The sequence below is a fragment of the Telmatherina bonti genome (assembly GCF_933228915.1).
Source record: "Telmatherina bonti genome assembly, chromosome: 10".
NCBI classification, from domain to species: domain Eukaryota; kingdom Metazoa; phylum Chordata; class Actinopteri; order Atheriniformes; family Telmatherinidae; genus Telmatherina; species Telmatherina bonti.
The window spans coordinates 40,519,008-40,539,907 of NC_136628.1; the positions used below are offsets into that span (position 1 = coordinate 40,519,008).

Genomic DNA, 20,900 nt, shown 5'->3' on the forward strand with positions numbered 1-20,900 from the left:
CGGGGTTAGCTCGGTTAGCTCTTAGCTACAGAAAGCTCAGAGTTCGCTCGATGTCAATCATCCAACTATGACGCTCACAGCCCCCCTGTCAGCTCCACCTCTTTGCCCATATTTGTATTTTCCGGGTGAGACGACACGCATGCCCCTGCCAAGATGGTGATGGTAGGAACCGCCCACCGAGCTTCAGTTCAGCTCTTCAGAAACCTACGGGTGACGTCACGGAGTCTATGTCCATCTGTTATATACAGTCTATGGTCTGACAGCACCCTGGTTACCATCATCTTCATCAATGACATCTTTATCTTCAGCATCTTTATAGTGTTCATCCTCTCCTCCATCATCATGTGATTCTTACTTTCCTGTTGTCAAACATTCAGACTCAGTGATGATGATGATGATGATGATGATGATGAAAGGGATGACTCAGCAGTTTAGCTGTTGGCTGCGGGGACAAGCATTCATGACCACATGATGACGTCACTCTGTGTGGAAAGATCTACACATGCATCAGTGAAAAGAGGCGGAGTCAGATACCCGAACAGAAAGTGGGCGGGGCATCATGTTTTCTCTCTTCTGATTGGATGCTGACAGACTCACCTGTTGTTTCAGGATGTGCGCTGTGTTCGGTGGGATCTACTGTCTGAGACACTCCGTCCACTGTCTCATTGTGGACCGGGACGCTAACAGGTAACCATGACAACGACACAAACATCCACATCAACAAAGTCTATTGATCCATTTCAGTTCTGATATTGATGACATCATGAAGTCTGGATTTTAATTTTTTATTTTCCTGATGATCTCTGACATGTGTGTTCCAATCACCTAGTATTGATCAGATCATTCACTCAGTGTCATCTCGCTTCTTGTTACTGAAGATTCTCATCATTGATCCTCTTTTCACCTTGAAAAGTTTCATCATTTCAATTCAGCTTTATTTGTATAGCGCCACTTCACAATAGAGTGAGGTACATCTCAGTGCATCAGGTAACATCCCCATTGCTACATAAGTAATGGATGGCTAGACTACCCATAACTATAAGAGCAATGAGCAGAACCTGGACAGTTGGGTCCCGTACATGCAGACTCCAACTCAGGAGATGCTCATATCCTAACTATAAGAATCATGGAAAAGGAAGGTTTTTGGATCAGATGGAGACTTTTCAGGGCATATTTGGGACAACCCATAAATAAGGAATTGCAGTAATCCAGTCTGGAAGTAATAAAGGCATGGACTCATTTTTCTGCATCTTTCTGAGACAAGATGCTCCTAATTTTTGCAATATTACGCAGGTGGAAGAAGGCGGTTCTAGAAACCTGTTTTAAATGTGAGCTAAAAGACAAGTCCTGGACAGTAATGACTCCAAGATTTCTCACAGTGGTACTGGAGGCCAGATTAATGCCATCCAGATTAATTACATAACTGGATAATTTTGTTCTAAGTTTTTCAGCCTGAAGATAACGACCTCTGTCCTGTCTGAGTTTAAAAGGAGAAAATTCAGAGTCATCCAGGTCTTGATGTCTGTAAGACATCTTTGTAATCTAAGAAACTGATTGGTTTCATCTGACTTCATGGAGAGGTAGATCTGAGTGTCATCCGCATAGCAATGAAAATTTATACCATGCTGCCTGATGATATTTCCTAAGGGAAGCATGTATAATGTGAAAAGTATTGGTCCAAGTACAGAACCCTGAGGAACTCCATGACTTACCCTGGTGTGTGAGGAAGACTCATCATTTACATTTACAAACTGAAATCTATCAGATAAATATGACTGGAACCAGTCTAATGCGGTCCCTTTAATCCCAATAACATGTTCCAGCCTCTGTAGCAGAATATTGTGATCAATAGTGTCGAATGCAGAACTGAGATCTAAAAGAATGAGTCCAGACAGAAGTCCTTTATCTGAGGCCATGAGAAGATCATTAGACTTTCACCAGTGCTGTCTCTGTGCTATGATGAGCTCTAAATCCTGACTGGAACTCTTCAGATTGTTTCTGCTCAGATAGGAACATAGTTGGGTTGAAACTGTTTTCTCCAGAACTTTAGACCAGAAGGGGAGATTAGATATTGGTCTATAATTAGCTAAAACTCCTGGATCCAGAGTTGGTTTTTTAAGCAACGGTTTGATTACAGTCTTAACATATTGAGGTACATATCCTATTAATAGAGATGAATTGATCAGGTCCAGTACAGATGTATTGATTAAGAAACATATTTCCTTGAATAATCTGGTTGGGATGGGGTCTAAAACACAGGTTGAAGGTTTAGATGAAGCTATTATGTTGGTTAACTCGGAGAGCTGTACAGGCAAGAAACGGTCCAAATGACAATCAGCTTCTAAAGACGTCTCTAAGGCTGCTGCAGATGAAATAACATTAGTAGTGTTCAGGTTATTACTGGTTTCCTTCCTGATAGAAACTATTTTGTTTCCAAAGAAACTCATAAAGTCGTCACAGCTGAGGTTGAAAGGAATAGATGGCTCAACGGCACTATGGCTCTTAGTCAGTCTGGTTCCAGTGCTGAAGAGAAACCTGGGGTTGTTCTTCTTCTCCTCTATCAATGATGAATAATAAGCTGTTCTAGCCACACACAAGGCTTTTTATACACTATTAAACTTTCTTTCCAGACTATGCGACACTCTTCTAAGCCAGATGAACGCCATTTTCTTTCCAAACGTCTTGATGTCTGTTTTAAAGCTTGAAGCTGGGAATTAAACCACCGGGCCGCTTCTTCTGACTGGTTCTCTTCTTCTTTAGAGGAGCAACATTATCTAGTGTTATACGCATTAAAGCTGTCATTCTAGCAACACATTCATGGACCTGTGTTGGAGTAAAGCTCGGATGGGTGTTTCCTGTTAGGTTAACACATGGTGTTGGAGGAAATACTGCTGAAATAGACTTCTTACATTTGTTAACAACACTATCTGACAAACATCGACTAAAATGGATTTTCTTCTCAGCCCTTGTGTAGTCAAGTAAAGTAAACTCAAAAGTTATTAAAAATGATAGGACAGAACAGGGTTATGAGGAAAAACTGTTAGTTGATCACTTTTGATGCCACATGTCAGAAGAAGATCCAGAGTGTGACGACGAGAATGAGTCGGTCTGTGGACATTTTGGGAAAATCCAATTGAACTTAATATAGAGTTAAAGGCAATGGTTAAACTGTCATGTTCATCATCAAGATTAATGTTAAAATCCCCCAGAACAATAACTTTATCAGTATTCAGCACTAAGTCTGATAAGAGGTCTGAGAAGTCAGTTAGGAACTGTGAGGAAGATCCAGGTGGACGGTAGACTACTACTAGGAGAAGTGGCTTCTCTCATTTCCATCTTGGGTGGGATAGACTAAGAGTCAGGTGTTCAACGCTATTGGAACTATTTTTATGTTTAGGACTAATCAATAGTTCTGATTTCAATGTTAACGGGTCTGTGATTGGTTATGTTGCTGCCATGGCAACAACCATGCGCATCATGACATTCTCAGCTTTGATTGGATGACTGTTAATGATCAGTAAATTTTTCATTTATGGAGAGAAAGTGAAGATAAGTAAATCTGCGCCACGTGAGAGGCAACATCAGCATTTCCTCTGTTTCAGGTGTAAGGCAGTGATTGACAGCCAAGGACAGCGAATCAGCTGCAGCCATTTTGTGGTGGAGGATGGCTATGTGGGAAAATCCAGGAAGGAGGAGTCCACGCCCCCCAGGTCAGTGGTTATGTAGCCGAGCGACTCTTCTTCAGGAAGTTTAGATCAGAGATTCGGATCAGAGTCAAAGGTCCCGCTGCACATCAATAATCAATCACTTTGAGTTCCTAATCAATTCTTCAATTTATTTAACTGCCATTTGAATCCAGATAAAAGAAGAATTATAAATAATCTGTTTATGGTTTCAGGTTTATCAGCAGAGCCGTCCTGATAACTGACTCCTCAGTTCTTCCCAGTGACTTGGATCAGCAGGTACACCGCATAAACCACTCGGTTGGTCTGGCTGGACAAAAACTGTCCAGGTTCAGGGTCGCCATGTTGACCAGAACCGTCCAGGTTCAAGGTCACAATGTGGACCAGAGAGTCCAGGTTCAGGGTCACCATGTGGCCTCTCAGCTCCACCTCTTTGCCCATATATGTATTTTCTGGGGCGAGACGACACACATGACCCTGCCAAGATGGTAGCCCAGACTTCCCTCTCCCCAGCCACATTTGCCAACTCTGCGGGGGGGATCCCGAGGCGTTCCCAGGCCAGCCGAGAGATATAATCCCTCCAGCGTGTCCTGAGTCTTCCCCGGGGTCTCCTCCCAGAGGGACGTGCCTGGAACACCTCACCAGGGAGGTCCAGGAGGCATCCTGACCAGATGCCCGAGCCACCTCAACTGGTTCCTCTCCATGCAGAGGAGCAGCGGCTCTACTCTGATCTCCTCCCGGATGACCGAGCTCCTCACCCTATCTCTAAGGGAGAGCCCGGCCACCCTGCGGAGGAAACCCATTTCAGCCGCCTGTATACGAGATCTCCTTCTTTCAGTCACGACCCACAGCTCATGACCATAGATGAGGGTAGGAACGTAGATCAACCGGTAAAATGCAAGCTTGAGGCAGGACCTGACTCCCGACCTGGAGAGGACAATCCACCCTATTCCGGCTGAGGACCATGGTCTCAGATTTGGAGGTGCTGATTCTCATCCCAGCCGCTTCACACTCGGTCGCAAATCGCTCAAGCGAGAGCTGGAGATCACGACCAGATGAAGCCAACAGGACCACGTCATCTGCAAAAAGCAGAGACCCAATCCTGAGACCACCAAGTCGGATCCCCTCAACACCTCGGCTGCACCTAGAAATTCTGTCCATATAAGTTATGAACAGAATCGGTGATAAAGGGCAGCCTTGGCGGAGTCCAACCCTCACCGGAAACGAATCCGACTTACTACCGGCAATGCGGACCAAGCTCTGACACCTGTCGTACAGGGACCGGACAGCTCGTACAAGGGGGTCCGGTACCCCATACTCCCGGAGTACCCCCCACAGGAGCCCCCGGGGGACACAGTCGAATGCCTTCTCCAGGTCCACAAAGCACATGTAGACTGGTTGGGCAAACTCCCATGCCCCCTCCAGGACCCCAAAGAGGGTATAGAGCTGGTCCACTGTTCCGCGACCAGGACGAAAACCACACTGCTCCTCCTCAATCCGGGATTCGACTATCCGGCGGACCCTCCTCTCCAGGACCCCTGAATAGACCTTGCCAGGGAGGCTGAGGAGTGTGATTCCCCTGTAATTGGAACACACCCTCCGGTCCCCCTTCTTAAAAAGGGGGACCACCACCCCAGTCTGCCAGTCCAGCGGTACTGTCCCCGATGTCCACGCGATGCTGCAGAGGCGTGCCAGCCAGGACAGCCCCACAGCATCCAGAGCCTTAAGGAACTCCGGGCGGATCTCATCCTCCCCCGGGGCCTTGCCGCCAAGGAGCTTTTTGACCACCTCAGCGACTTCAGCCCCAGAGATAGGAGAGTCCACCAGCTCTGCTTCCTCATCGGAAGACGTGTTGGTAGGATTGAGGAGGTCTTCGAAGTATTCCCTCCACCGACCCACAACGTCCCGAGTTGAGATCAGCAGCTCCCCATCTCCACTGTACACAGTGTTGATGGAGCACTGCTTTCCCCTCCTGAGCCGCCGGATGGTGGACCAGAATCTCCTCGAAGCCGTCCGGAAGTCTTTCTCCATGGCCTCGCCGAACTCCTCCCATGCCCGAGTTTTTGCCTTGGCAACAGCCGAAGCCGCATGCCGCTTAGCCTGTCGGTACCCATCAGCTGCCTCCAGAGTCCCACAGGCCAAGAAGGCCCGATAGGACTCCTTCAGCTTGACGGCATCCCTCACTGCTGGTGTCCACCAACGAGTCCTGGGATTACCGCCACGACAGGCACCAACGACCTTACAGCCACAGCTCCGGCCGGCCGCCTCAGCAATAGAGGCACGGAACACAGCCCATTCGGACTCAATGTCCCCCGCCTCACTCGGGACATGTTCGAAGCTCTGCTGAAGGTGGGAGTTGAAGCTCGCTCTGACGGGGGACTCAGCCAGACGTTCCCAGCAGACCCTCACAACACGTTTGGGCCTGCCAGATCTGACCGGCTTCCTCCCCCACCATCTGAGCCAACTCACCACCAGGTGGGGATCAGTTGGGCCATTTTCAGTGCGCTACTTTAGTCTCTCTGGACATTCAGACCTCGAGAAAATGAAACACCCACCATGTAGGGAACAGGGTGAACATTTGGTGCGGCGGTCTGTAACGCCTGAATGCTTCTCACGCTGGCAGTTTTAACAAACCTTGACGGTCTTCCTATAGGTTTCCATGGTAACCGTTCCTCCAGAGGTGCCAGGATGCCCAGCAATAAAGATGGTGGAGTTGTGTTCGTCCACGATGACCTGCATCCCTGGAACATGTGAGTTCATGTTACAGAGTGCGCAGTAGAGGCTACACTTGGACAGCCGTCATTGTGTTGACATGGAAACCAGCACCGTACCTTAAGTTCTGCGTCTGTCCAGATCTGGTCCACCTCACCTGTCGGTCGCTTAACTCCGCCTACGAGGACCTGTCGCCGTTGGTAACCAAGATGTTCAGCACACCAGAGTCACATGACCCAGGTCTCTCTCTCTCACACACACGTCTGCTTTCTTCACGTGGTTCTGGTTGGGTCCTGCAGCTTGTTGACATAAGATCTGGGTAAGGTCCTGGATTTAGATCTTGGTCCTGGTGTTACACTGACACCCGAACCAGATCAGATAGCTACCATCAGACACAGATGTTCCTGCAGAACTAAAGCTGGAACCAGAACCTAAACTAGAACAAGGACCAGAACCAGTGATGAAGAGGAGCTCCTTCATCCTGTCTCCGTGTCCTCAGGTCGTCCGTCTGTCCTCTGGTGTCTCTATTTCAACATGGCTGACGGCTCGGCGCCGCAGGTGGACAGTCTCCGCCTCCCGTCCAATGTGCACGTCTGCTCCGGTCCAGATGGAGATCTGGGACATGAACACACCATCAGACAGGTGAGTCCACCTGGTCCAGTTGTAGACCTTGACCCCACGTCCAATCTGGATCGTGTCAAACGTGGTGTCCTCTTTGGACCGCCAGGCCAGGTCAATCTTCCAGAAGATTCTGCCCGAGGAGGACTTCTGTCCTCCAGCTCCCAATCCTGAAGACATCGTCTACGATGGAGACAACACCGCCATTGGAGATCAGGACCCCCAGAGGGACCAGGATCCCCAGAGGGACCAGGCCCAGAAGGAGGAGTGAGCGGAACCAGACATCTGGATCAGAGTTGCCTTGAATTATTTGTCTTATTTAAATGATAATAAAGACGGAAATGATCACATGATCCATTTCTGGTTTTTTATCCCATCGGTCCCGGTCCTCAGGCCCCCACCCCGGATGTTTTGTAGGCAACCCTACCAGAACACGGGTGTTCTACACGGGCTGAGGCTCAAACTGGCGACCTTCCTGCATTTCCAACCACTACGCCACCGTGCAGCCATGTTGACTCTTGATGTCACAAACATGTAGAACCACAGACACGCATGGATTTACACGCTGATTAGCTGACTAAGCAGGAACCAGTTGAACTGGTTAAACTGGTCTGTGTCTGATCAGAACTGACCAGAGGCATTGACGGACCAGGAGTATTGATGGACCAGAAGCCAGGTGACGATGTTGGAAGCTTTTATTGAAAACATTACAGCTGATTACAGACGGCGACCGCGGCGACCACCCTTCCTCCTGGTGGAGTCTGACGGGATTGGCGTGACGTCCTCTGGAAGGAGAGACAGGAAGTCAGTCATTTTTATAGCCCACATCCTCCTCTTCCTCACAGCACAACCCCAAACTCAATCCAGTCTAACCCCAGACCCTACCCGATCCAGGTAACACTACAGACGGGATTAATCTCATGGGGACGTAATACTTAATACGGATTAACGGTACTTTGTTCTGGTGCTGCAGGACCTGCCCGGCGGAACACCTTACGCCCCGTTGTCGCAGTGACGTACATCATGAAACCAGAACTTGTGCGGGTTTTTGGGCTGCTCGATTACAACAAAAATTATAATCATGATTATTTTTTACTGAAATTGAGATCTTGATTATTTACCACAATTATCCAGTATTTATAAACAACGCTGCGCGTCGTGGTGTTCTAGGCTCTGTGTCGTACATTATATCCGTCTAATGTACGGTTCCGAGTTGTTTAATCTGCTTTTACCGCTTATATAGGAACTATTTTACGTTGGTCTGGATGTACGTTTTATACCAAACAACCGCTGTCAGGCTGCAGCGCGTTTCTCTCATTCACCTGTTAAAAGACGGCTGATCTGAACCAGCTGGTTAACGCGTTGCTATGGTAACGCCCCGTAACGGAGGGATATTACAGTGTTTAACTGGCCGAACTATGTATAGGAAAATAATGCAGCCAGTTGTCACTGACAATGGTATAAACTATGTTTAGGTGAACTTCCACAACCTACTGCAGTTATTCTACATTGACCTGCAGCCGGAGCCGACTGAGACTGGCCGCCTGGGAGTGCTTTTTATTTTTATGATCGCTGAAAACCCAGATCGTAATTGAGATTAAAATCCAATTAATCGCCCAGCTCTATCAGAACTGCATCTCCCACAATGCCGAAGTTTGCGTTGCCACAGAAACGAGCCATGCCAGCTGGTCTGCGTGTGTTACATGTACCGATGCGGCCAATCTTCATCCCGGATCGAGCCAGAGCTCTGAGGGCCGACTGAGCTCCGGGTCCAGGAGTCTTCGTCCTGCAACACAGACACGGATGAGGGGACAAGAACCGGGTCCAGGACCAGGGTTTCCAGCAGTAGCTGGGTCCAGGATCTCACCTGTTCCCCCCAGTGGCTCTCAGCTTGATATGCAGCGCGGTGATCCCCAACTCCTTACAGCGCTGTGCGACGTCCTGAGCCGCCAACATGGCGGCGTACGGTGAGGACTCGTCTCTGTCGGCCTTCACCTTCATCCCGCCTGTCACGCGGCAGATCGTCTCCTTGCCAGACAGGTCGGTGACATGGACGAAGGTGTCGTTGAAGGAGGCGAAGATGTGGCACACCCCGAACACGTTCTCTCCTTCGGCCACCTGAGGACCCAGGCTGATGACCTGCTCCTCCTTCTTCTCCTTTCCTTTACGGGGAGCCATGTCTGGGGGGGGGGGGTGGGTGAGTTATACAGACTGGATCACAGAACCCACATCAAAACCAGCGGGACAGACTGGTCACGTCAGCTAACTGTGTTGGACTCTAACGGTGTGTTCTGACCAAATGTTAAGAGCGGCAGGTTTACATGTACAGTCTATGTGGAGGAGGCGCGGCGAGGAGGCGGCGGCAGCTTTCTCGCGTTGCATTTTGAGTGTATGCTCAAAAGCCAGAGATGAAAAATCCAAACTTTGGCCGCTCGATGTGGGGCGTCAACTGATCAGAGCGATCGGCTCGCAGCTCCTGGACACCACCACGCTGCGCCTCCTCTATGCTGATTTCATCTGCAGCGAACTCCACTAAAGAGCTGCTCTGTCGGTAGCTCCATATATATATATTGAAAAAGAAACGCCCACATTCTGGAGGCATTGTTGTATTTTCACCAGATACTGTTGCATAAGAACGCCGTTACTCCGTGTAACATTTAGGATAATCATTCCTTGCTAAAAAAAAAAAAAAAAGCTGAATGTTACTGATTCGGCAACGCAGCAGGATACGTTGCCTAGCAACGCTTTGTGTGTGTGTGTGTGGGGGGGTTGCATTAACAGTGACTATCACTGCCCTACGACAACTTTCTCTAGCTTTATTTATTAAATAAAACCACGTTGTCTCTCTGCTGCACCGCCATCATTCAGACTGACCGGAAGGAAAGCTCCGCCTCCCTCCTCTTTTCCGCCGCGTTTGCGCGTTTTGGACACGAAAGGGAGTTTAGTGAGCAGGTTAGAGTTAGTTATGGTTAGAGTTAGTTACGATTAAGGTTAGTTAACGTCAAGCGTTTGGTCTGAACACACAGAGTCTGCGCAGTAGCGTCGCTAGCAGGGATGCTAACGTTAGCATGTCTCCAACTACTCCTGATTTACTCAGAACATCCAGAAACGCTTCAGCTGTCGGAGACTACACCTGTCAGGAACTACACCTGATGCTTTCAACAGTTGAACCACGCGAGCCGCGCGCAGCTATCATGACGACTGATCGCAGCAGAAAAACAACCAAATAATCAAATTTATCGATTAAGAAAGAGACCATTTAATAGGGGCCAAAGCAAATACCGTCAGGGAAGCAGAATAAATGTGTGAAAGCCACGGATGGTTACCTGGGAGGCAGATTAAACACGGATAAAGAGTCGGAGCAGAACTTACCTGAAGCGTCTCTACCGAGCACAAACTAGAAAGGAGGGACTTCCTCTTCCGGCAGCAGACATGACGAGTTCCGGCGCGGGATCCGCTGCCGCCACGCGCAGCAGTTTGACGTCATCAATTTTTAAATTTTTTTTTTTTAAAAAAAATATTTTTTTATTGATACACACTTGAACAAAAAATACAGAACATAAACTGATAAGTCAGGGGGTCAAAAATTAAATGAAATTATGTAAGAGAAAAAAAAGATGGACTATAAAAAAAAGTAAATAAATAAAAAAATAGAGATTGAGCATCATCACCTGAGATTGAGCATCTTCACCATCTATACACATACATATACAAAATATCAGTGAGACTTGATCAGTGAAATAAGAATTTGTCCTATATGCTCATAGTTTTTAAGGCCTTAGGATATTAAAGATCTTTAATGATGGTTTTGTATTGAAAAAGTTCTTGGAGAAATATTGCAAAGCTCGGCTTGCCATCAGCCCATTTCCTTTTATGAATATGAAACTTTCCCATGAGTATAACAAGTTGAACAAAAAATGTCAAGTTCTTTTCCACTTTTTTGTAACAATGTATACAATGTTCTGTTTTCTTTTGAATAAAACTTTGTACATTAACAATTTGCTGAACAAACAGTGGTAAAACCAAATTTAGAAGTAAGTTCTTCATAAAGTAACAGTTTACCATCTGCTTTCATAAGTTGTGGGGCCAGGACTATTCCATTATTTACCCAGTTTTTGTTATATAAAGATTTATTTTTATTAAGAATGCAGCTGTTATTCCAAATGTAATAGTTTGTAGGTGAGAAATGATGTTTGTACAGTAACTTCCATGCTAGCAGAGCTTGCTTGTGGAAACTGGCTAATTTTATAGGCAGTTTATCAGGATTATAATCACATTTTAAAAAGAAATTGAGTCCTCCAACTGAATTAAAACTGAATTTAGGGAAAGCATTCCACATGTCATCTTCGTCTTGAATCAATCTAGTCAGACATTTAACTTTAAATGTATTATTTAGGGGTTTGGAAACTTCAGACCTCCGTTTTGTCTTGTGTTACATAATATCTCTTTTTTTAGATAATGATATTTATTTCTCCAGATGAAGTTGAATAGAATCTTATCTAGTTTCTTATACGTAGTAGTCGGCATTCCTAGAGCCAGAGACACATAAACAGCTCGTAATATTCCTTCAGACTTGGACAATAAGACTCTGTCATTTGAGGAAAGATCCCTCATTAACCACATGTTACATTTTTTTGTTATTTGTTCAACTATTGGGTCATAATTTAAATTGTTGCGGGAGTTTTCATTTTCATTAATAACAATACCCAGATATGTGAAGGTATTCTTAACAGGAATACCATTTATCTCCAACATGTCACCTTCCTTTAGTGGCAACAACACCGATTTGTTTCAGTTCATTTTCAGTCCTGATACTTTGGAAAATATCTCCACACACTGGACCAGTCTGGCAACTTCCTTTTTATTAGATAAGAATATAGTTATGTCATCGGCAAGTTGTGATATTTTAAATTCTTTGTCTGCCGCCATGCTGCCATTAAATGAACTAGATTTTATATGTACAGCCATAACTTCTGTAACAAGGAGGAATAAGAAGGGACTGAGAGGACAACCTTGTCTTATACCTCCATGGATGTTAAATCTCGGGGTTGTGCCATGGGCCAATGCAACAGAGCTATTACAATTTTTATAAAGTGCACTGACTGCTCTCAAAAATTTGTCTCCAAAACCAAAACTATGTATAGCCTTCAGCATAAATTTATGACTTACTGTGTCGAAAGCTTTATAAAAATCAACAAAAAGAATAAAACTATCATCTAAAATATACTCGCTATGGTCAATCATGTCCAAAACCAGACGGATGTTGTTACAAATATTTCTACCAGGCATAAAACCTGATCGTGCCTCATCAATAATTTTGTCTAAACCTAATTTTAATCTTTTGGCAAAAATCATGGCGAATATCTTTGCATCACTATTTAGTAACTAATTGGTCTCCAATTTTCAATACTCAGTTTGTATTTTTTTGGTTTGGGGATCAGTTTAAATCAGGCCTTGTGGAAGGGTGGGTGGTAATTCTCCATTGTCTATGGCTTCTTGAAAAACCGCCACAAAGAACAGGGCGAAATGTTTTCCCAATGTCTGATAAAATTAATTTATGAAACCATCACTACCAGGCGGCTTGTTGTCTTTAAGGGAGACAATACACTTTTGAACCTCTGTTAAACTGATTTTCTGATCACAAACTAATTTAAATCCTTCATCAATACCTCTAATATTCGTTTTGATACCTTTAATAAATGCATCAATGCTTTCGTCACTTTCGGAATCAGCGGCATATAGCTTCTTATAGAAGTCAGTAACATGCTGGGATATGAATGTTTGATCTTCACATAAATGGTCATCAGTTTTGAGTTTAGAGGGAAGATAATTCATAATTCCTTTTTCCCAAATTAAAAGAGTAATTTGTCCATTTTTCTCCTTGTTCCAACCATTTCCTTCTGGACCTGATAAAGGCCCCTCTGGCTTTTTCTTCATAACTTCTGTCTAATTCAAGTTGTGATGCTGTCAGTTCTCTAAGTTCCTCTTCAGAAAAATGTATTTTATCAGACAGTTCTAATATTTTGGTCATAATTTGAGATTCCTTTTCTCTTTTAGTTTTGGCAATTCTTTTTCCAGTTAAAATAGCTAACTTCCTAATTTAGAATTTCATTAGCTCCCAATGAGTTCCATAATCATTCATTGCTTTAGCTTGTTGCCAATATTTTTCAATGATAACCTGGGTTTCCTTCTTAAATTGTTTATTTTGTAACAGCATTTTATTTAACTTCCAATAATCTCTACTGACATTGTTTTTACGTTGAGCCATGTTGATTTTGATCGTAACGGCTTGGTGGTCAGTAAAAACTGCAGGCTCTATTAGAACTGAGTCCAGACTATTCTCAGTGTCTGAGGAGAGGAACCAGAAGTCTATCCCAGGTTTGACTTATCCTTGTTTGACCTGGTGTATAAATTTTCATTTGGGTTTTTGTGTCTCCAGATATCAGTGAGGTCCATTCTACTACAGATATTATTCAGTCACACATTGATTTGGGCTTAGGCCCACGAATCATCCAAAACTGTGTTAAAATCCCCGCCCCATAAAATCTTTGCAGTTGGAAATGATAATAACAGCTGATTTATTTTATCTTCAAGTGTAGAAAATAGAATTTTGTTGTTTAGTTTAATATTGGAGGCATAAATATTAATGATGATAAACTGGGATTGATCAATTTCGACTACAAGAATTATCCACCTTCCATTACCATCTGAGAGATGCTTAATGATATTACCTTCAAATTTCTCTTGTAATATAGTCGATATAGCAGATCTGTTGCTCCCAAATGAGAACCACAGGTTCTTCCCCGCTGACTTCTCCAAAATGAAACATCTTCTTCTGAAGCACGGCTTTCCTGGATAAAACAGAAATCAGCACCTTTGTTTTGACCTCATCAATTATTAACGTCAGCTGGTTCAGAGAGCAGTCCCGGTCAGAGCCGGGCCTGTACGTGAACATGTATCTGTATGTGTGCACATGTACTTTTATGTGTGTACATGTACCTGCATGTGTGTACAGGTACCTGTAAGTGTGTACTTTTACCTGAATGTGTGTACATGTACCTGAATGAGTAAATGGATCTGTTTGTGTACATGTATTTGTATGTGTGTACATGTATTTGTATGTGTGTACATGTATTTGTATGTGTGTACATGTATTTGTATGTGTGTACATGTACCTGTGTGTGTGGACATGTACTTTAATGTTTGTACATGTACCTGTATTTGTGTACTTATACCTGTATGTGTTCACGTACCTGTATATGTAAGTGTATCTGTTTGTGTACATGTATTTGTATGTGTGTACATGTACTTCTTATGTGTGTACATGTACTTGCATGTGTTTACACGTACCTGTATGTGTATACATGCATCTGTATGTGTTGACATGTACTTAAAATAAAACTCAACCAGTTTAATTTAAAGTAAGTTTTAAACTTCATATGTGGAAATTGAACTTTTTGGGGAAAAAAATGAACAAAAGTAGAAAAAGAACCAAAAATGTTTGGAAATGTTTAGAATTATTCTGAATTATTTAATGAGACTTTCCTCTTTTTGAAGGTGAAAAATAACCAATCAGAACGCAGCATTCAACCACTTCAGTTTATTTACAGAAACATAGAAGAAGAAATCACATCCTCATCCTCACACATGGTTACACATTGAGCATGCAGCATCGGCCAGTTTACCAGAACCAGCAAGTCCAGTAAACCCAGAACCAGCCAGTTTAGTAAACCCAGAACCATTAAGTCCAGTTCACCAGAACCAGTAAGTCCAGTTCACCAGAACCAGTAAGTCCAGTTTACCAGAACCAGCAAGTCCAGTTTACCAGAACCATTAAGTCCAGTTCACCAGAATCAGTAAGTCCAGTAAACCCAGAACCATGTCTGTCAGCAGCTGGGTCTGATTCAGAACATCAGCAGTTGGAAAATAAGAGAACAAAGGCATCTGATCCACTATGAAACCAGTTGTAGTCCAGTCCTGATACTGGACCAGGTCCAGAGGATCTAAACTTAGATCAGAATCCTTTACACAGAAAATCTCCCAACCAAACCAGTTGTGCAGAACCAGTTAAAACTGGATCTTTCAATCCATTTGTTGCTATTTCTGCAGTTTCATCTGAAAACCAGCAAAGACCAGATCCTAAACCTGAACCAGGACCTCAGAGATGCATCTGGACCCTCAGGTGATCCATGTACTGCTGGTTGAATCCTCATCAGAAACAGTTTCTATGGAAACATGGCTGTTGAGAACTCAGAAGAGTTGGGTATGGGACCGGATCAGAACCGGATCAGGACTGATTTAAGATAATTTCCCCCAGATTAGCTTGCTAGCTTTATAAACTCGTTAGCATGTTAGCTTGCTAGCTTTATTAGCTTGTTAGCATGTTAGCTCGTGGTTAACCATGTTGGTCTTGTCGATGAAGCTCGTGTCTCCGTCCAACTGATTTGGGATGATTCTAAATAGGCTCCGCCCACCTGTCTGAGACGTATCAGAAAGCAGGTACTGGTTCTGTAGCATCGGCTGCTGGACACGGTTCTGTTTCCAGGAACTACCGTAAAATCTGTATGAACTTTTAAACGTGAACACCAAACGGGTTATAAAATGACATCTGAGCGACCTTTCTGCATTTCCAGCAGCAATAAATACGTTAAAATCTTGAAAAGTTCAAAGTTTAGAAAACACTGTGTAGAAAACAGCCGTTCACTCAGGAGCCGCCAGTTAGAATCCCGAAAAAGGCGGCAAAACTGTCTGTGGAGTCAGATGGAAAGTTCCTAGTTCACCTGAACACACCTCCTTGTATCTGAACACACCTGAGTTTGTAGTTTATCTGGAAACTTCTGGCTATTTAAGCCCACATTTATGTGGGCAACATGTAGATGTTCTTAATGTGAAGTGTCTGTCTATTTTCTGTTCAGTTTCCATGACAACAGAAACAAAACAGCGTGGAACATGTTACAGGGATTAAAGACGATAATGCGACGTCAAACAGAAGTGTAGAGCTGCCAAATCTGTTTTAAAAGAGGTCCTGATGACGTTATGTGTCAAGTTCCACATTTTTACAATAAAACACCGGCGTTATAACATGTTAGTTTCCACGTTTTTACGATTAAAACAACATTGTTATCACGTGTTAGTTTCCACGTTTTTACGGTAAAACAACGTTGTTATAACATGTTAGGTTCAACGTTTTTACAACAACGGTTTTATAAGGTGTTAGGTTTTACGTTTTTACGATAAAACAACGTTGTTATAACATGTTAGGTTCAACGTTTTTACAACAACGGTTTTATAAGGTGTTAGGTTTTACGTTTTAACGATAAAACAACGTTGTTATAACATGTTAGGTTCAACGTTTTTACAACAACGGTTTTATAAGGTGTTAGGTTTTACGTTTTTACGATAAAACAACGTTGTTATAACATGTTAGGTTCAACGTTTTTACAACGGTTTTATAAGGTGTTAGGTTTTACGTTTTTACGATAAAACAACGTTGTTATAACATGTTAGGTTCAACGTTTTTACAACAACGGTTTTATAAGGTGTTAGGTTTTACGTTTTAACGATAAAACAACGTTGTTATAACATGTTAGGTTCAACGTTTTTACAACAACGGTTTTATAAGGTGTTAGGTTTTACGTTTTTACGATAAAACAACGTTGTTATAACATGTTAGGTTCAACGTTTTTACAACAACGGTTTTATAAGGTGTTAGGTTTTACGTTTTAACGATAAAACAACGTTGTTATAACATGTTAGGTTCAACGTTTTTACAACAACGGTTTTATAAGGTGTTAGGTTTTACGTTTTTACGATAAAACACATTATAATGTGTTAGGTTCCACGTCTTTATCATGAAACAACAGCGCTATAACGTGTTAGGTTCCACGTTTTTACGAGAAAACAACAGCGTTATAACGTGATCAGCTCCTTTGTTTTTGGGCGATAGCTCTACGTTTCTGTAATGACAAATACAATAAAAACTAAACTACACTAAGCAGACTGTTGCCATGGTAACTAAAAAAAATTATGGAAATGTAGTTTTTAAGTTGAACAACCAGCTGTGAACGCGTTGCTATGGTAACGCAGTGGTTTACCGGCGAGTTAACCAGCTGAACTATGTGTACGAATAAACGTAAGTAACGGCGCCAGTCGGTATCAGAGCACTGAGCAGGTATCATATGAACATAAAGATCTTCCTGCTGCAGCAGCCTCAGGGGGCCAATCACACACACTTATCAATATTTCCACATTAAAACTGGGCGGCAGCTAAAACTTTCACATTTTATTGATTGGAAGTTTTCTGAGGACTGAATACTTGCTTGTTCCGTGTGCTGCGTGTTGTCATAGCACGGTCCAGACGGCGACACGCCGCGGTTATAACACCTGCCTTTGATTTGTCAGGACATTTTATTTAGAAACAACTTCCATCATGCACTTTATTTTGAAAAGTCTTTGCTTGTTCCTGCCCAGTGGTGGAGCCGGTCTGAGAGGAGTCTGCAACGGACCGTCCCCACAGCGGAGATCTGAAGACACACCCCTGGTGTGGGGGGGTTACAGGATGCATCAGTGGTGTGTTGTCACTGTCCCGTACCGACCCAAACCAGTCTGAGCCATCCTGAACTGGACCATGCCAGCCTGACCCGTTAGTGGAAACAGAATTATGCCGCATTAGTCTTGCTGACGTTGAGTAGTTACTAAAGGTATCAATACATCGTAAAGAGCTAATTTCAGATCTGGTTAAAAATGTTCGGTCCATCTGGCCAGACTGGTCCTTATGCCGCCCCCTACTGGTTACTGGAATATGGCAGCTTGGGACGTGTATTGTTACTTTCTGAGGAGGCAAACTAACACAACGAGGCAGCCGTAATGAACACATGTAAAGATGATTAAAAATGATTAAACTTCTCTGTTTTTTCTTTTAAATCCTGAATGATGGAGTAAGAAACATTAAAATTGATTTAACTGGATGGTGTGAACAGAAAGAAGCAGGTCTGAGGCAGGAAGTAGATGTCAGGAACAAAAGTTTTCATCAGTCTGACCTGAACACCATCTCTCCTTGTTTCCTATACAACAGTCAGGTTAAGGTAGTGGGCGTGGCTTTACCGGTTTCAGGCCACGCCCCCATCATGGCGCCACAGTTTTTCCAGTATTCTGGGCCGCGATGTGTAACGGCGCAGAGACAGTCGGTAAGCTAACGGGTGGCGGCGACAAACACATTCAGCAGCTGCTAAAAAAAAAAACCTTGCGTCACGCTCTAAGATGCATATTGTAGTTATGAAAATAATAAAGATAATATCGCACAACAGCAGCACTGGAAGTCTGATTCAAAGATTCGAAAGCTTTTAAATATAAACGTCATATTGATAACATCATCATCATAGTAAGAATCTGATCATACAAAGTTCTACATTCTGTCGATGGTAAAAAGCAGATTAAAGCTCCAAGACAAACACAACATTTTTAAAGTGGCAGAATATCAATGTTGGTACCGCTCATGTCTCGTTAGCTCGTGGCTAGCTGACGTCATTGTTCCCAGTGAGGAATGCTAACAACGCTAAGGAGTTAAATCACAGCCTGACAGCTGCGAACGTTGGAAACACGGCGGACCACAAAGCCCAAACACGAAACACAAAGTCCAGCATGCAGTAAACCACAATCTATACAGAAACACCATCACCGAAGAGGAAGAAATACCAACCCCTCCAACAATACTTCAGCTGTTACTGAGCGCTGCCACGACCGCCATCACGGCTCCGGAACGAAAACCCACCACGAAAGCGCGCAAGCGCCAGTTTGTGTTTCATCTCATAAACAGGATTTTCTTTCATTTAAAGCTCCAGAAAACAAAAGCCCCATCAGAGATAAACGGTTTGACAGCGACCCCCTACCAGATTGTCCTGAGCTACGGGGTCCCTGAACAGTCAAAATTCATTCAGTTAAAATCATTTCAGTTGGTTTTTTTAAAATAATCTATTTAGAAGTTTCACAGGATGAATATTCATGTCTGAACTCCTCTCCTGCAACATGTTTGGCCAAAATCTGGCCCAATTGTTTTTCTTATAAGGTCCACATGTGGTTCTGCTTGACAACATAGAATTAATGTGGGCGTAGCCAAAACCCAGTCTTATGACCACCACATATAGCCCATAAGGATGCTGCCAGAAGGAAGGCTGCCTGGACCACTTCTGGCCCACAAAATGCTGACCAAGTCCAGGCCAACAGCTGACATCTGGCCCATATCCGGCCCACACAACACCTGCCAGTGCAAAAACTGAGCCAGAGGAGCCAGAAGTGGGCCGGATTGGGGTTGAACATTTCTGCCATCTGGGATTTCCATCAGATCTGACGCATAAGTACTTAATCTTGTTCCTTTTGTCAGTAGGATCCATTTCATCAGTCAAGCTGCAGAGTTTTCATCACGCAACATCATCCGGGGATCGTGTCACTGATTCTGATTGGCTGTCTGCATTTTCATTTAATTTTTGAGCTTTAATCTGAATTTTCAGGTTAAAGGGTCGTCTGGTCGAACCCTGGAAACGTCCACTGACGACCCTTAAAGTCACATTCCGATTGTGTGGAAATAAACATTTTAGCTTTCTCAGCGACCATCCTGGTTAATTTTATCCAAACGCTCCTTTTTCATCTCCTTCTTTTTATTAAATGGAAAACTTTGCAGCTGGAATGATAACGTTGTTCCTGCTAACAAAGCTAACAAAGCCAAGTCAGCTTTGTTAGCTAACTCGCCAGGCGACTAGTGAGGCAAGTTGTTGGGCGACCCATCGGGCGAGTCGTCTGGCGACCCGTTGGGCGAGTCGTCTGGCGACCCGTTGGGCGAGTCGTCTGGCGAGTTGTCGGGCGAGTCGTCTGGCGAGCCGTTGGGCGAGTCGTCTGGCGAGCCGTTGGGCGAGTCGTCTGGCGACCCGTTGGGCGAGTCGTCTGGCGAGTTGTCGGGCGAGTCGTCTGGCGAGTTGTCGGGCGAGTCGTCTGGCGAGCCGTTGGGCGAGTCGTCTGGCGACCCGTTGGGCGAGTCGTCGGGTGACCCGTTGGGCGAGTCGTCTGGCGACCCGTTGGGCGAGTCGTCTGGCGAGTTGTCGGGCGAGTCGTCTGGCGAGCCGTTGGGCGAGTCGTCTGGCGACCCGTTGGGCGAGTCGTCTGGCGACCCGTTGGGCGAGTCGTCTGGCGAGTTGTCGGGCGAGTCGTCTGGCGAGCCGTTGGGCGAGTCGTCTGGCGAGCCGTTGGGCGAGTCGTCGGGTGACCTGTCGGGCGAGTCGTCTGGCGACCCGTTGGGCGAGTCGTCTGGCGAGCCGTTGGGCGAGTCGTCGGGTGACCTGTCGGGCGAGTCGTCTGGCGAGCCGTTGGGCGAGTCGTCTGGCGACCCGTTGGGCGAGTCGTCTGGCGAGTTGTCGGGCGAGTCGTCTGGCGAGCCGTTGGGCGAGTCGTCTGGCGAGCCGTTGGGCGAGTCGTCTGGCGACCCGTTGGGCGAGTCGTCTGGCGAGTTGTCGGGCGAGTCGTCTGGCGAGTTGTCGGGCGAGTCGTCTGGCGAGCCGTTGGGCGAGTCGTCTGGCGACCCGTTGGGCGAGTCGTCGGGTGACCCGTTGGGCGAGTCGTCTGGCGAGCCGTTGGGCGAGTCGTCTGGCGAGTTGTCGGGCGAGTCGTCTGGCGAGCCGTTGGGCGAGTCGTCTGGCGACCCGTTGGGCGAGTCGTCTGGCGACCCGTTGGGCGAGTCGTCTGGCGAGTTGTCGGGCGAGTCGTCTGGCGAGCCGTTGGGCGAGTCGTCTGGCGAGCCGTTGGGCGAGTCGTCGGGTGACCTGTCGGGCGAGTCGTCTGGCGACCCGTTGGGCGAGTCGTCTGGCGAGCCGTTGGGCGAGTCGTCTGGCGAGCCGTTGG

At 45.2% G+C, this 20,900-nt stretch overlaps 2 protein-coding genes across 3 annotated transcripts in view; one reads left to right on the top strand and one right to left on the bottom strand.

The window, feature by feature from the left end:
* chm (CHM Rab escort protein) overlaps positions 1-7,352 on the top strand; it is a 31,122-nt gene extending 23,770 nt beyond the window's left edge. Inside the window, exons 11-17 of one of the 2 annotated variants that reach the window (XM_079248068.1) lie at positions 610-687; positions 3,603-3,710; positions 3,899-3,962; positions 6,337-6,433; positions 6,537-6,635; positions 6,895-7,037; positions 7,123-7,352. In XM_079248068.1, coding sequence (XP_079104194.1) covers positions 610-687; positions 3,603-3,710; positions 3,899-3,962; positions 6,337-6,433; positions 6,537-6,635; positions 6,895-7,037; positions 7,123-7,284 — 751 coding nt within the window. In that variant the 3' untranslated portion in view covers positions 7,285-7,352. The remainder of the gene's footprint in view (positions 1-609; positions 688-3,602; positions 3,711-3,898; positions 3,963-6,336; positions 6,434-6,536; positions 6,636-6,894; positions 7,038-7,122) is intronic. The other variant, XM_079248069.1, reaches the window with a different exon arrangement.
* A 338-nt stretch (positions 7,353-7,690) lies between these two features.
* rps14 (ribosomal protein S14) lies at positions 7,691-10,480 on the bottom strand. Its single transcript, XM_079247879.1, has 4 exons — positions 10,386-10,480; positions 8,881-9,193; positions 8,723-8,799; positions 7,691-7,798 (listed from the first exon to the last, which is right to left on the bottom strand). Exons 2-4 carry the CDS (start codon positions 9,189-9,191, stop codon positions 7,731-7,733), a joined length of 456 nt encoding a protein of 151 aa, XP_079104005.1. The 5' UTR covers positions 9,192-9,193; positions 10,386-10,480; the 3' UTR covers positions 7,691-7,730.
* Between the last annotated feature and the right edge of the window lie 10,420 nt (positions 10,481-20,900).

Bases quoted from the DNA above. Each gene is read 5' to 3' on its own strand.
- rps14 (XM_079247879.1), bottom strand. From the start codon at position 9,191: ATGGCTCCCCGTAAAGGAAAGGAGAAGAAGGAGGAGCAGGTCATCAGC. The intron at 8,800-8,880 runs GTGAGATCCTGG...TCTGTGTTGCAG, and splicing joins AGAGCCACTGGGGGGAACAG to GACGAAGACTCCTGGACCCG. The intron at 7,799-8,722 runs GTACATGTAACA...CTCTCCTTCCAG, and splicing joins GATGAAGATTGGCCGCATCG to AGGACGTCACGCCAATCCCG.